This window comes from Falco peregrinus, chromosome Z (assembly GCF_023634155.1).
Source record: "Falco peregrinus isolate bFalPer1 chromosome Z, bFalPer1.pri, whole genome shotgun sequence".
In the NCBI taxonomy this organism is placed as follows: Eukaryota; Metazoa; Chordata; class Aves; order Falconiformes; family Falconidae; genus Falco; species Falco peregrinus.
The window spans coordinates 24,608,429-24,622,264 of NC_073739.1; the positions used below are offsets into that span (position 1 = coordinate 24,608,429).

Sequence of the window (13,836 nt, forward strand, 5' to 3'; positions counted from 1 at the left end):
TTGTGCTTTCCAAGACCTCCAAACAAGAGTTTTGTAGGGTTGTCTGTTGATGCCCAGCTATGAGAAATGTTGCTGTGTGCCAGCCAGGTTGCTACTGACTGTTGCTGAGCAACCAGATGCTGTAGACTGATTTCATCTTTATAGCATTAGCTTACAAAAGTTATCGTCGATTGCCACTGTCCCACCCAAATCCAGTAGAAGACTGCAAGTTTACTAAGATAATATGAATTTTTAGATTCCAAATATCTCTACTTGCCAAAACACTATAGGTTCATGTTTCTCTCTTGGTCTGTCATAGATGCAAAGATGTACAGTAACTATAAACTTTTCCTTCTACTTGTTAAGTCTCATACCTCTTATGCAATTCAGAAATATTAACAGCAATGTACTTAGTTGCTCCTCCACTGAGCTAGTCTTGGCTAGAGACTCACTTGGTCCCATTTTCTGTGTGTTTTACACTGCCAAATTTCCTTTCTCCCCAGATAAATTCTCTCTTACTTTAACTGAAGTTTTTAGAACTGCAGACTGCCCAACAATTTAAAATAATGACATAATCTTAAAAGCTTCCTCTTCCCAGCATAAGCACTGGAGTCATGCTCTGATCATCAGTTGGCTTTCCTCTCTCCTGTGGAATTGTTAACATTTGAAATCCAAGCATACTTTCTGCAATCAGGAACAATTTATTGTGGACTTGAAGGTGAACTGTGTTTCTAGGATGGGTGCTTGCCTGTTGATTTGCCAGTTCTATAACTGTGCTTAATTGCCTCTTTACTTTAAAAACCCCCTGCTGTCTTTGAGTGCAATCCTGCTCTCCTATACTCCTTTCCCAACAGTGGAAATGGGAATATTTATTTTTCTTCTAATCATTAGAACATAGACACAAATCTCATTTTCCAGAGCAAACCAAATCTTTTCCACAGTAAACTTATTCCTGTTTTCCTGAAGGGCAGTGATTCAACAAAGTCTGAATTCAAAATTTATATAATAGAATTTCAGATATGCTGATTAGCAAGTAGTTACTTGTCCATTCAATTAGACCAAAGATCTCTACAGTAAATACACTTTCTCCCATAGTAATAATGATACAAACAGTAAGGAAAATATCTATATACTCAGTTCTCTCAATGAATTCCTAAAGTAGATTTTAGATTTTTTTGTAATATGGAAATCAGATTTGCAAAACTTCTATGTTCCCAAACTTTTGTCCAGTGTAAAAACAGTAATGGGTAGCTGAGGGCATCAACAGCCACCACAACTTTCCAAACTTTGACCACTAGAACATAAACTGGTGTTTCTCACCTAATCCATAAAAGAGTTCTGAAAAACTGGCAAATCCTCAAGCAGATGATGTATAATAGGATCAAAGTCCAACAAAACTACTTCCATCTATGTCTGCCTGAGAAATTATGCAGTTCTGAGCGTTTTCAGTTCTGATTTTGCCCTTGGAAATTCATTTTTGTTGATTGTGTGGCTAAAATAAAATCTTTTTTGAAATTATGTACATTTCTGCACATTTGTTCATACCGACAGTCTTGTGTTTTCACAGTCCACAAATCCCTTAAACCATATCTTTAAAGATGAACCTCCACAAACTCAATTTGTAAGGCACCTTTCCTAGAAGTGATTAGACATTTATTAGCTATATTAAAACCCAACTCAACCCAACTACTAGCAACTTGCCTCATATTCTGAAGTCCAAGTTTCTGATGAATGAGAATTCACAGCTCATTTTGTCTATTTGGAGACCAATTAGGTCACTAGATTGTGTATTTCTGTGCCAAAACCATTGAATAAGTTTGCCTTGGAGTTATATTTGAGCTTTCACAGTTTCTTCCTCATGCCTACTAGCCAAGCCAGTAGAGTTCATTTACTAAGATATAAGCAAAAGCAATGGGACTTATTTTGGCACTGTCAAAATAGACAATTGCCTTTTGGCGTGCAAACCATAATTCTTTATTTGGGTGAAGGACTTTTATTAGCCTGCTCCATTCAGAATTGACACATTTGTAACAGCTGTATTCAATCTTTTGACACAATTGTTATCTGAATTGCTTCTGTTAAACTCGTATTGTTTAATTTATTTTAGTTTGGAATGGGTTACTGTTATAAATGATTCAAAACATATGGGACAAAATGATACTTTTCACTGTCAGAGGTATTAAACAAAGAGTTTTGTGAACAAAAGTAATTTGTTTGCAAAGCTGTTTCTCAGTACACTGAATTCAGTGATTCAGACAGCATGGCTTACTTAGGATGTATTTTGTCTCCATTAGACATTGTAAACTGCAAGTCCAAATTCACCAAATTTGCCAACTTCTCTTTTTTTTCCTGGAAACGTTCAGTACTGCACAGTGAACCAGGAAAAACATTTCTGATAAAGATTATGCCTTCTCTCAATTTTCAACTATCATCTTTGGCCTCACATCTTCAAACACGCATCTCATGCAAGTTCTGGTTATCTAATGAGGCCTTCCTTCCCCTGCGCAGGAATAGGCCACAAAGCAGCACAGAATGACTGAACGGCTGAGGCGGGGTGGGACCTCTGGAGGCCATCTAGTCAAAACCTTTGCTCAGGCAGAGCCATTCTACAGCCAGGTGCCTAGGACCCGTCCAGATGGCTTTTGTGTATTGCCAAAGACAGAGATAACACAATCTCTCTGGGCAGCCTGTTCCAGTGCTTTGTCACCCTCACAGTGAAAAAGTGTTTCCTGATGTATATGAAGAACCTGTGTTTTAGTCTGTGCCCAATGTCTCCTGTGCTGTCAATGGGCACCATGACAAGAGCCTGGCTCTATCCTCTTTGCACCCTGCCTTCACATATTTATATTACATCGATAAGATTCCCCCCTGCCCCGTGAGCCTTCTCTTCTCCAGACTGAACACTGCCAGCTCTTTCAGATCCTCCTCATACGAGAAGCTCCAGTCCCTAGCAGAACTACACAATGTCATTACCAGGCCTATTTTTTTTTTCTTCCTTTTCACATCTGTTCCTCTCGCCACCACACTGAATTAAGCCAAGTCAGTCACCAAGGAATTTTCTCAAGGATATAGGACTTTTGCATGAATTGGACTGGGACAATTTGCCTTCTCCTCCTCAAGCTTTTGTGGACCTCGAGAAGAACTGCTATAAATGTACAGTATTGCTGATAGTATTTAACTGGCATCATCAAAAAACTCACCTTCACTGTCATCTAGAACTGCTCATTTTCTTTCATCAGCACATCTTACTGCTGAAGTCTTTGAAGCTCTTTTCTGTTATTAAATTCAAAGTTGGCCAAATCTTTAGTATCTGCTGTTTTCCAGGCAACTTTATGATCTAGCACAATCAGGTTGCTGATTCTCTCTTCAATGTGACTTGACTGTCTGGTTGTTTTATGGCTAGATTTCTCAATATCCCTAAAACTTGTGTTCTAACAAGAGACTTCCTCTGTGATTCCAGGTAATTTTGCTCTCTTTCCTGGAAATCCTCCAGCTGTCCACGTTCCGAAACAGCTTTGCTACTCTCACTGTCTTAAAGGATGGCAGAACCTAGCAGTTTCAGGTATTTTGCCTAGAACAATGTAATAGATATAATTGCTCATTTTTTGCAATACTACAAAAGAGTTACTATGCAGAAATCTTTAGTATTGAGTTCAAGTCAGTATTCACTGAAAAATTGCAAACAATTTTGTTTCACTGTTTGCAAGAAATTCTTCCAGTACAAAGCCTATGGTTTAAAGGGATTTCAGTTCTCAAAAGCAAGCTGTAAAAAGGCTAATTTCTTCAGAACGAGTTGGGTTGCATCCCATTCTTGCTGAGATTTGTACACACAAGTTACATGAACTAGAGATACCTTTTTTCAAACTGGTTACATCTATAGGATTCATGCATACCTGCTTCTGGAAAATAGTTAGGAAACATCTAACAGAACTCAAGAGAAAGCAGCCCAAACCACATAAGAAATTATAGACTTCGTTTCTCATTGATGCAAACAGGTTGATGTGAATAGCTGTAACAGTGGGCATTAACAAAAAGTCTGATTTATTATTGCCCGATGAAGACAGATCAATTAATTCTGAGTATATTCAGGACTTCTAAAAAGGTACGTTACAGATAAGCAGGTAAATTACAGAAATGTTTGGAGACAGAGAAAATTTGTATCAGTAAGAACACTACCTGAAAATCCCAACAGTAGGGGCGGGTGGATGTGTGGTGGGGGGATGGGTTTTGGTAGGTAGGGGCGGGCAGTTCGCCAATGAACTGAGCTTATTCTAAATAATGTATTAATTTTTTTCATACATTCCCTCTTTTAGAAGACAATACCTTTGGGTGATTTTTGCTGTTGCAAATTCTTAACATTATGACACAGTAGTTATCCTAAACCAAATAGGACCACTTCTGAATTTTGCAATTTTGAAAAACAGAATCCATTTTGTATGTTATCATGTATACAACTCAGCACAAGTCAGATAACCTGTTAAATCCGAGCAATGTATTTCAGTGTCAGTATTAGTAAAGATGTGTAGAGAGATCTAGCACCTGTTATTTTACAACATGATGGACAGCTGGTACATCACATAGAGTTAGTTTAATCTCAAAAAGTAAAAGATTACTTTATTGGTAACCAAAATTAGTGGAACATGTTCTGTCCAGATGATTATACGGATTCCAAAGTAGGATGATCTTAAAAAGATGAAGGGGTGCTTTAAACTGGACCCATACCCCTTGGTGCCTGCTGCAGTTAGATGTTACATACTTCTAATCTTGAAACATCAGCTTTAAAATTACAGAGATTTACATAGGATGTGTATATATATTTATGCTTACAGCTAAGACTATTGAGTCCAACATCAAATAGCTTCAGGCACTGAGTGAAATTTATACAATCTTTGCAACTGATTAGGCTCAAGCTCCATCAGCATTTTGGGAAGCAAACCTGTAAAGCCTCTATTTCTGTTCAACATGTCATATGTAATTACAGCACATTATATGAGCATTATATTATTTTCTTAAAAGTGTTCATTCTAATTGCAGTTGAACTGTTATTTTGACTTTATTTTCTAAGGGTGTGTTTGTTAATTTAATTTACAAGAACAGCTTCCATTCCATTACTCTCAAATGCTTAAAAGAGAAATGAGATTAGTTCAAGTCAAAAAAGAATTCTAGAATTTCACAGCTGTTTTCTGCTAAGTCAGGGCAAGGTTCCTTACCTGAGAGAAGTGTTACTCATTCCCTTCCCACACCGTGCAATCACATGTTTATGTCTCTGAAGTTAGCATCTATCATCTTCTGTTTGGTGACTGTGAAATAGATTGCATCTTTCATCTGGAGTTCATCTCACTGCAAGTAATTGTAATTCCCAAAAGCTATTGATCTATCAACCTTCTCAAAGAAGGCATGCTTGTTTCTCTCTGTCTCTCAAATTTAAATTAGCTGGCTAAGACATTAATGACACTGACCACATTTCACAATAACATTATCTTTTATTAGAGATCTTATTTTACATATCCCCATAAGATATAAAACCTTCCAAGAGAAAGTATCAAAAAACCTTCAGTTGAAATCAGTTTGTTTCAGACAATATGAGGAAGTAAACCAAAGACATTTAAGATAAAGGAATGTAACAACAAATTCAGCACAACTCTGGTATGGAAAATAATCACAAGTTTTTAAAACTATTTCTTACCCAGCATTGCCTTTGAAACCATAGCAGAAGGTAAGAAGGTAAGATTGGTTCTCTTAACCAGTAGTTACAAACCCAGCGGATACAAAAAAAGAAAATAATATGATTAAATTATAGATGGCCAATGCACAGAACTTAATTGAAATATCCATGTAAGAACTCATTAAAGAGCTCTTGGGGAAAAAAGCAAAAGCAAAAAAATCCAAATCCATTGACAGCCACATTCTGAACCAATTAAAGTAGAATTTATTATTAGAATTTGAGTGGAGTTTTGAAGTAAAGGATCCCAAATTGAAGGCTCTTCTGTTACACAAAAAATGTAAATTAAAGGAACAAAGATTAAATCTGCTGGTTAAAGAAGATTCAGGCATCATGACTGTACAGCTGATGATAAAAGAAAAGACCAAATGCTGTATGAAACATCTTTTGGAAGCAATTCCAACAGGCAAGATACTTTAAAACTTTATTGCATCAAAATTTTACTTTTCTGCCTAACAAAACTGAAATAAGATTTTGAACACTCTTATACAGTCACATAAAAGTCTCTGAAGCATTTTAACGCTGAAGATGCAACAAAATAATGTTGTAAGAAATTTCTGCTGGCAAGTCTACCAAGATTTGAGTTCCAGCAAAAAGTAGTATTTTCAAATACTACAGCTAAGGAAAGTTACAGTACATGTTTATTGCATGAAAACATCCATTTACTGGATCCAACTGATTCTTCCCTTTGTGGTTAGTGGTTCTTACATTCTTGATGTAACTTGCACGAGATCCTACTAAGTATTCCATTAATTACAAAACACACAGTAGATTGAATTAAGTAGCAAAATCTACACAATCTCAACAGAGATCCAACCTGTGACAACGCATGAAATCAAAGTTCCACTTTCATTTTGTTTTAAGATAGCCTGTAGCTACATGATACATAATTTGATACACTGTGGAACAACAACAATGAAATTAAATACGGTAGGCAATATTAGAGTTAGAAAATAGCACATTTTTTTACCAGTTATGATGCCTTTTCATGCATTAGTATTAGAGATAAGCAATGATGTATGGAAAAGTAAAATATAAGCAAGAGATAGAAGAAAGTTATGAAGATAAATGAAGACTAGGAAATGGGACCATATTCAAGTGCATGTTTATATATATTAACTGTAAACAGCAGCTCTACTCAGGGAAGTATTTTTCACACTTGAATGGCTTCAGCACTAAATATGAATTACTTAATATGTGAAAACAAAGCAAAAAGTAAGACTCCATTCTTCAGTCTGTAAAGACTGTAATATGAACACTGGCAATGTAAGTGAGGTTGCAAGTTTGAAAAATGTTTAAAATATAGGCACATGATTCTGAATTAACAGGTCACCACAGTCTGTGACATGCAAGCACATGTTTTGATGGGTTTGCAGACTACGTCTTGCTTACTATCAACTCTCTGCATCAAGTTTCAATTTCCTTGAAAGCAGGTGAATTTAGATTGTACAGTAATTCTTTTTTTGTCTGTGTTTCATGTTATGACATCATTTTAATACATTCAAATAGTCAAAATGTTCAGAATAAGATAGCACAAACTTGGTGCAGGAGGAAACAGATCAGAGTGTGGCCAGCATTGTCAAATAGGAGATACACAGCTTAAGTATTATATAAACTACCTTTCCCCCAAAAACATTAACATAGACACCAAAATTGTAACAAGACTTATCAAAAAAATAAGGCACATTAATCTTGATATGGTAATCTTGAAATAGAAAACTCATTTCAGAGAACATCGGTATCTAAATGAGTTTTATAAAAAATCTTGTGTTCATGATGATTATGGACACTTCTCATCAGACATGATAATGGAATAATTGCACATATCCCAGTGTGTCAAGTAACAAAATGGGCGTTTTATTAAACATTTCCATTGCAAAATTATTCTGTAGGTTCATGTTTTCCTATGTACATAACTCAGGTGAATGGTAGAAGTATTAAAATCTACCATCACTTATCACAAGTACTGCAGGCTTTCATTTTACCACAATTAATAATCCCCTTTGTGTTGAATAAATTGAAATTAATTGTGGAATAAATTGAGATTATTGTCATTTATATAAATGATTGTAAATATTTGGACATTAGCTACTTACACAAGAACATTTCATTCCATTTTATTTCCAAGCTGCATCAGGACTTTCTATACTGAATAATTTGTAAATAAATTCATCAAGGATCAGCAAAGAAGGCTGTTTAAAATCCAATCCCCTCTTTATGAAAATTAAAACACCAGAAACGTCATTAGTTAGCATTTAACCTGAGATTTAAGCTGTTGAGAGGTTAACATCCTTAGAAATTTCTTAACTTGTTGCATTAACTTATATTGATGTTGCTACTTTATGGAAAGAAAAAAACCCCAACCAAAACCAAAAAAAAGTTGCTTGCAACATGGCTTTTCACTGTGTTGTCAAAAAATTATAGAATGCATGTTTTTCTCACAGTATCCAGAAGCTGGAATAATAATAATGTGCTTCTTATTGCACGTGAAACTTAAGAGGACATATAATTGCAGATTCCTCTTCTATCTGAGTATTAAAGCCAGATTTCATCTTAGCCGAATCCGGAACGTATTAATCTCCATAGAACTCATATTTATTTCACTTGTATTTCTGGCATCTGGAGGTGAATGCATCAAAGATAAAGATGCAGGTGTAAGACTTTCCACTCTGAATTTGTTGAAGAGTTTATGCACCTTTATCTAGGGGAAAAAAAAAATAAATTAGAAAATACAGTATATACCTTTTAACATTGACTTCAACCTGATCTCTAACAATGATCCAAACAATACATCTCCTTATAGGTCATTGGCGCAGCCATTCTTACATCAAAGATCACAAATATTTCTAAGTACCACATCTCAGATGCTATATACTAAATTAGATCTTTTTGGGCTGTGTTCACTTGCCACGTTTCAAAGCAAATAAATTAAATAGACATACTAAAAACCTGATCAGAAATATTTGGACTAAAACTCTTCCTGTTTCTAAACAAAACCATACTTACTCTTCTGCTTAAGAAAAATCCCATCCCAAAACTATTTCAAAATTTGATGACAAAATTTCTACAGATTCATAACAATCTACTCCATCTGTACTCCTCAGAATGAAGTGATATAATTTGTATTTGAACATTTTATGTATCACATTAATTCTATAGCAATTGCAGAATGCTCAGGTATTTGCAACGGTGCAGGTCATGTAAGTGATCATGGGGAGACAAAGGACATACTCTAATAAGCAACAGTTTTCAAATAACAGTCACATAATTTGTGAATATGTTAATAATATTCAATACATTTCAGAGTATGTAATTTGACTCTTTTTACTTAGTAAAGTTCTAAAACGCTATTAAAAAATTGAGAAATAGTGATCCATGTTATATGAAAACAACATTTACAGGAAGTTAATGAGATTAAAACTGACCTAGAAGTTTACTTGTTGATGCTTACACGGTCATTCCCACACACCAGCAGATCCATATCTTTATCAAATGGAAAGCAGCTTTCAAGGTAAACTTAACTATTATCCTGAAAGTGTAACTCTTGATAAATAACTACCTAGACTTCACCTATAATTTGACTTAAATATGAGTTTCTGTGATACTTGTCAGGTAAGCTACCCATAAAATGTCAGTATACCTTTCCCTGAGTAGTGGAACAGAGCAGACCCATGTCTCTGTTTGAAAATCTACAGTCAAATCCCTTTCTGTGAAGAATCAGAGCAGCTTCATCAGATGGCTCATTATCTACCTAAAAATAAACAAAATAAAAGATTACTCAGAAAGTAGCGAAGCTAGAAAGATATTTTAGGATCTCATAAAATTACCATTACCATTGCCAGTGAATAGAGCCACTTATGCCTTAAATAATGTTCAGCCTATATTGAACAGTCATGTTTCTTTCAATGTTTGTAACGCCAAACAAAGAACTAAAGAGCAGAGAGTTCAAACATAAAATACTACAGAATGTAAATGTAAGTTGTTAAGCAAGGAGTTCAAGGCTCAATAGATGCACCTGTGCACACTCAAAGTGTAGCTATCATAGTTGTATTAATTGGCTTCCCAGAAAAATTACAGGGCAAAAGCAAGATAAAACTAGAAATCATATGCTAATTAAAATAGCTAGTTTTAAATAGTCATTGTTACTCTGTTCTTTCAAGCTTCTACTTTGCAGAGCTGCCCTCTACAATCTAACTCAGCTTAAGGTGTACACAAAACCATACACTAGAACACAAATATCAAATAAGGTTTTTTTACATTTATAGATAAGACTTACAGTGCTTTTGAGCCTCGACAGGCATCAAAGAGTAACCCACAAACTCAGCTTCATAGTTTGACCAAATCATGGAAATCACTTAGGATGAACGTCACAAGGATAGCATACAAATGCAAATCAGGAACTTCTTTTGATATATACTTCAGAAAACAAAGTCTTAGCTTAGAACTGGCTGGGAAACTTTGATTTACACACAAAATATTTTTTTGTTTGTTTTACGGCAAGCTGTAGAAAACCACTCTTGTACACCAAGAGTAACACAGCAAGCAAGCTACCTTCATACCACAGGAGTGGTACGTGACAAGATACCCTTCATGCTGCAAGCTGCTGTTACCACTACACTCACATTAGTCACTTATTTTCTGTGATGCATTACTTTATGTATTTATTGTCTGCTGTTTTACATTCTTCAGCTCTTCACTTTATTACATATATTATAAAGGCATAAAAAAGCCCGTTCTATAAACAATCATGCCAGCTCCTTGGCCTATTTTTCTCTAATTTATTTCTGTTTGCTTGTTTTTGTACTGGTGCTTTCTCCCAAAATTCTCAGCCATGAGCAGGTTCATTTCTGGCCCAAAGAGTGGTGGTGAATGCAGTTATACCCAATTGGCAGCCAGTCACAAGTGGTGTTCCCCAGGGCTCAGTACTGGGGCCAGGCCTGTTTAGCATCTTTACTGATGATCTGGACAAGGGCATCAAGTGCACCCTCAGTGAGTGTGCAGATGACACCAAGTTGCAGGGGGAGTGCTGACCTGCCTGAGGGCAGGAGGCTCTGCAGAGGGACCTGGGCAGGCTGGAGCGATGGGCCCAGGCCAGTTGTGTGAGGTTCGGCAGGGCTCAGTGCCGGGTCCTGCCCTTGGGTCACACCAGCCCCACGCAGCGCTACAGGCTGGGGCAGAGCGGCTGGAAAGGGCCTGGTGGGAAAGGGCCTGGGGGTGCTGGGTGACGGCCGGCTGGGCAGGAGCCAGCAGTGTGCCCAGGGGGCCCAGGCGGCCAGCAGCACCCTGGCCTGTGTCCCCAGCAGTGTGGCCAGCAGGACCAGGGCAGTGACCGTCCCCCTGCCCTGGGCACTGGTGAGGCCGCCCCTCGAACCCTGTGTTCAGGTTTGGGCCCCTCACTGCAAGGGGGACATTGAGGGGCTGGAGCGTGTCCAGAGACGGGCAGCGGGGCTGGGGAAGGGGCTGGGGCACAGGTCTGATGAGGAGTGGCTGAGGGGACTGGGGGTGTTTAGCCTGGAGAAAAGGAGGCTGAGGGGAGACCTTACCACTCTCTACAACTCCCTGACAGGAGGCTGTAGTGAGGTGGGGGTTGGTCTCTTCTCCCAGATAAGAAGCAATAGGATAAAAGGCCTCAAGTTACACAAGGGGAAGTTTAGATTCGATATTACGAAAAAATTTCATTGCTGAAAGGATGGTCAAGCATTGGAACAGGCTGCCTAGACAGGTGGTGGAATCATCATCCCTGGAGGTATTTAAAAAATATGTAGATGTGGTCCATAGAGGCATGGTTTAGTGGTGAACTTGGCAGTCCTAGGTTAATGGTTGGACTTAATGATCTTAAAGGTCTTTTCCAACCTAAATGATTGTATGATTCTATGATTCACTAATTATCTATTGCCTTGGAGAAACCTATGCCAACAAACATTAAGCTCTTTATGATGTTAAAGCTTTAAGCTGTTGAAGGTGTAACAAACAAGAGAGACCTCAATCTAACAGGCTTCAGACCCAAACCAATTTTCTCCCAATAAAGATGATCTTGGAACAGCTTGAACCAGCTTCTTTGAAACCCAGCATGACACAGCTTCATAGTGCAACAAATTCATAGTATTAAATACTTGCTGAGAAAATAAAAAATGGTGAACTGATAATATTAGTGTTTCTTAAGTAAATTTCTAGTTTAAAGTAGTAAAAATTTACCAATGGTATTTGCAATTGAAATTAGATACTTTGTAGTAAAATACTGACAGGCAAACACTGCATAGTTTACAAATCATGAATAAAACAGTTTGAGAAGAGTTTAATGAACATTTGCTTATAACCACCTAATATCAGGTTTTTCAAACGAATGGTGTCTACAGTCAGCATATTCAAGTATGCAGTACTTAATATCATTGATGGCTTTTTATCCTGTTTATTGGAACAGTAGCACCTCTTTCTACATTAAGTAAGGTAATAATGATTATGTGATAAAATTACTTTCTGTCTCCAACTATGAAATACCTGACTTGGTTTTCACTTTCACTGATTGATGTGACAGTGTTGCACTTAAAAGCAGACATTTTTATGCACACAAAATAATACTCTGCCTAAACACCAGATTAGTGAAATACTAAAATTCATACTGCAAAAGCCTGACTTCCTATGGGGTAAACTGATGTTAAAAATTACAAGCCAGTAATGGGTATCAACACTTTCTCTATTACACTGGAATTACCTTGTTATAATCTGCATAATGCATCTATGCATTTCAAATGATGACATAAATATTTAGTTTCTTAAGTTTTTAAAATTAAATATTATCTTTGTTAAGAATCAAAAGATTTAACAAAGCAAGGTAATAAGCAATTAATGACATCTTCAGGAAAAGAGCTTTGATAAGTATAAACATCTCCAATACAGCAGTCAAACTTTTAGAATTCCCAGGGCTTTAACATGCATATAGCATCCATGTGTAATAAATTAAGCTATTCTAACCTATTATCAAAGCAGGTGTAAGAATGAGTAAAGTTGCCACAGTCTCCAAATCTACTTTAACTTACCTATTCTTACATCATCTCTAAGTAAACTAGATTAAGTGTATGCAAGCCTAAGGAATGCCTGAGCAAGGAAGAGCCCAATTTACATCAAATACACCTTCTGTAAGTGACCATGATAACTGCATGAAAACCTGTGACAGATTTCTCTATTTTCAACAAACAACAACATCCTTAATCCTGTAACACTTCACAACATTGTTGTATGACAAAAATTCCCTTACTACTAACAAATCTCTGACTGCCTTTCTTGGAAGGGCTACAAAGTCTAATTTGATTTTTATCTCAGAGAGATAAAATGAGGTTCTTGCATGAGGCTTTGAGATGGAAAAAAATTTTTGCTAGGCGTTCACATAGTTGTATCCCAGGGCAACATTGCTAAAATTTAAATGAGAAAGAAAAACCATTTAAACACTTTTTAATCCGATTACTATAATCTAACAAACATGCATTGAAAAGTTCAAGCAACATGACAGAAATATGTATTTACATTTAGTACAAAGGGACAAATATACTCAGTTTTAAAATCTTGAGGTCCAGTCTATTTACAGTAGATAAAATCTGTGTCAATGTAAAAACTGGACCTTTATTAAAAATGTCTTTAGTTTCATATTCCTAAGGCAGTGGACTCTTCCATGACAAGATCACATATCTTACAACACTAGCAATATTCTTCCCACCAAGAGGAGCAGAGTTTAAAGTGAAACTAGGAATTCCCTTAAGTTTTTTCTCATTTATACTTTAATCCATCTTCATGCATACTGATTTCTACTTTAAATCTTAATAATACTTTATTTTAAATTGGTACCCTTTTATGTGAAATTGTAATGATATAATTTCTTGAAAATCAACTTCAACAGCTAAAGCAATGGAGTAGTAGTCTACGTTTCTGCGAAAATTTGCATTGTGTCAGCCCGAAATATGACACTTGTCATTCACATTCATGGAAGACAGAGAAAGGAAGCAGAAACCGAGGGGAGATTTTTAAAAGGCCATTTTGGCATGCAAGCAATTATTTGCAAGGCATAGCACTGCTTCTGCTGTAGGGAAGAAATGTTCTGTATCTATAACAATGGTGCTCCTATCCTACGACTATTGATAACT

General features: G+C 36.5%; 1 protein-coding gene across 2 annotated transcripts in view; it reads right to left on the bottom strand.

Annotated features, from left to right (window-relative positions):
* Positions 1–5,442: 5,442 nt before the first annotated feature.
* MAN2A1 (mannosidase alpha class 2A member 1) overlaps positions 5,443–13,836 on the bottom strand; it is a 127,800-nt gene continuing 119,406 nt past the window's right edge. For both annotated transcript variants that reach the window (XM_055790276.1, XM_055790277.1), the window contains exons 21-22: positions 9,342–9,452; positions 5,443–8,402 (exon numbers count right to left, since the gene is read on the bottom strand). In XM_055790276.1, coding sequence (XP_055646251.1) covers positions 8,250–8,402; positions 9,342–9,452 — 264 coding nt within the window. In that variant the 3' untranslated portion in view covers positions 5,443–8,249. The remainder of the gene's footprint in view (positions 8,403–9,341; positions 9,453–13,836) is intronic.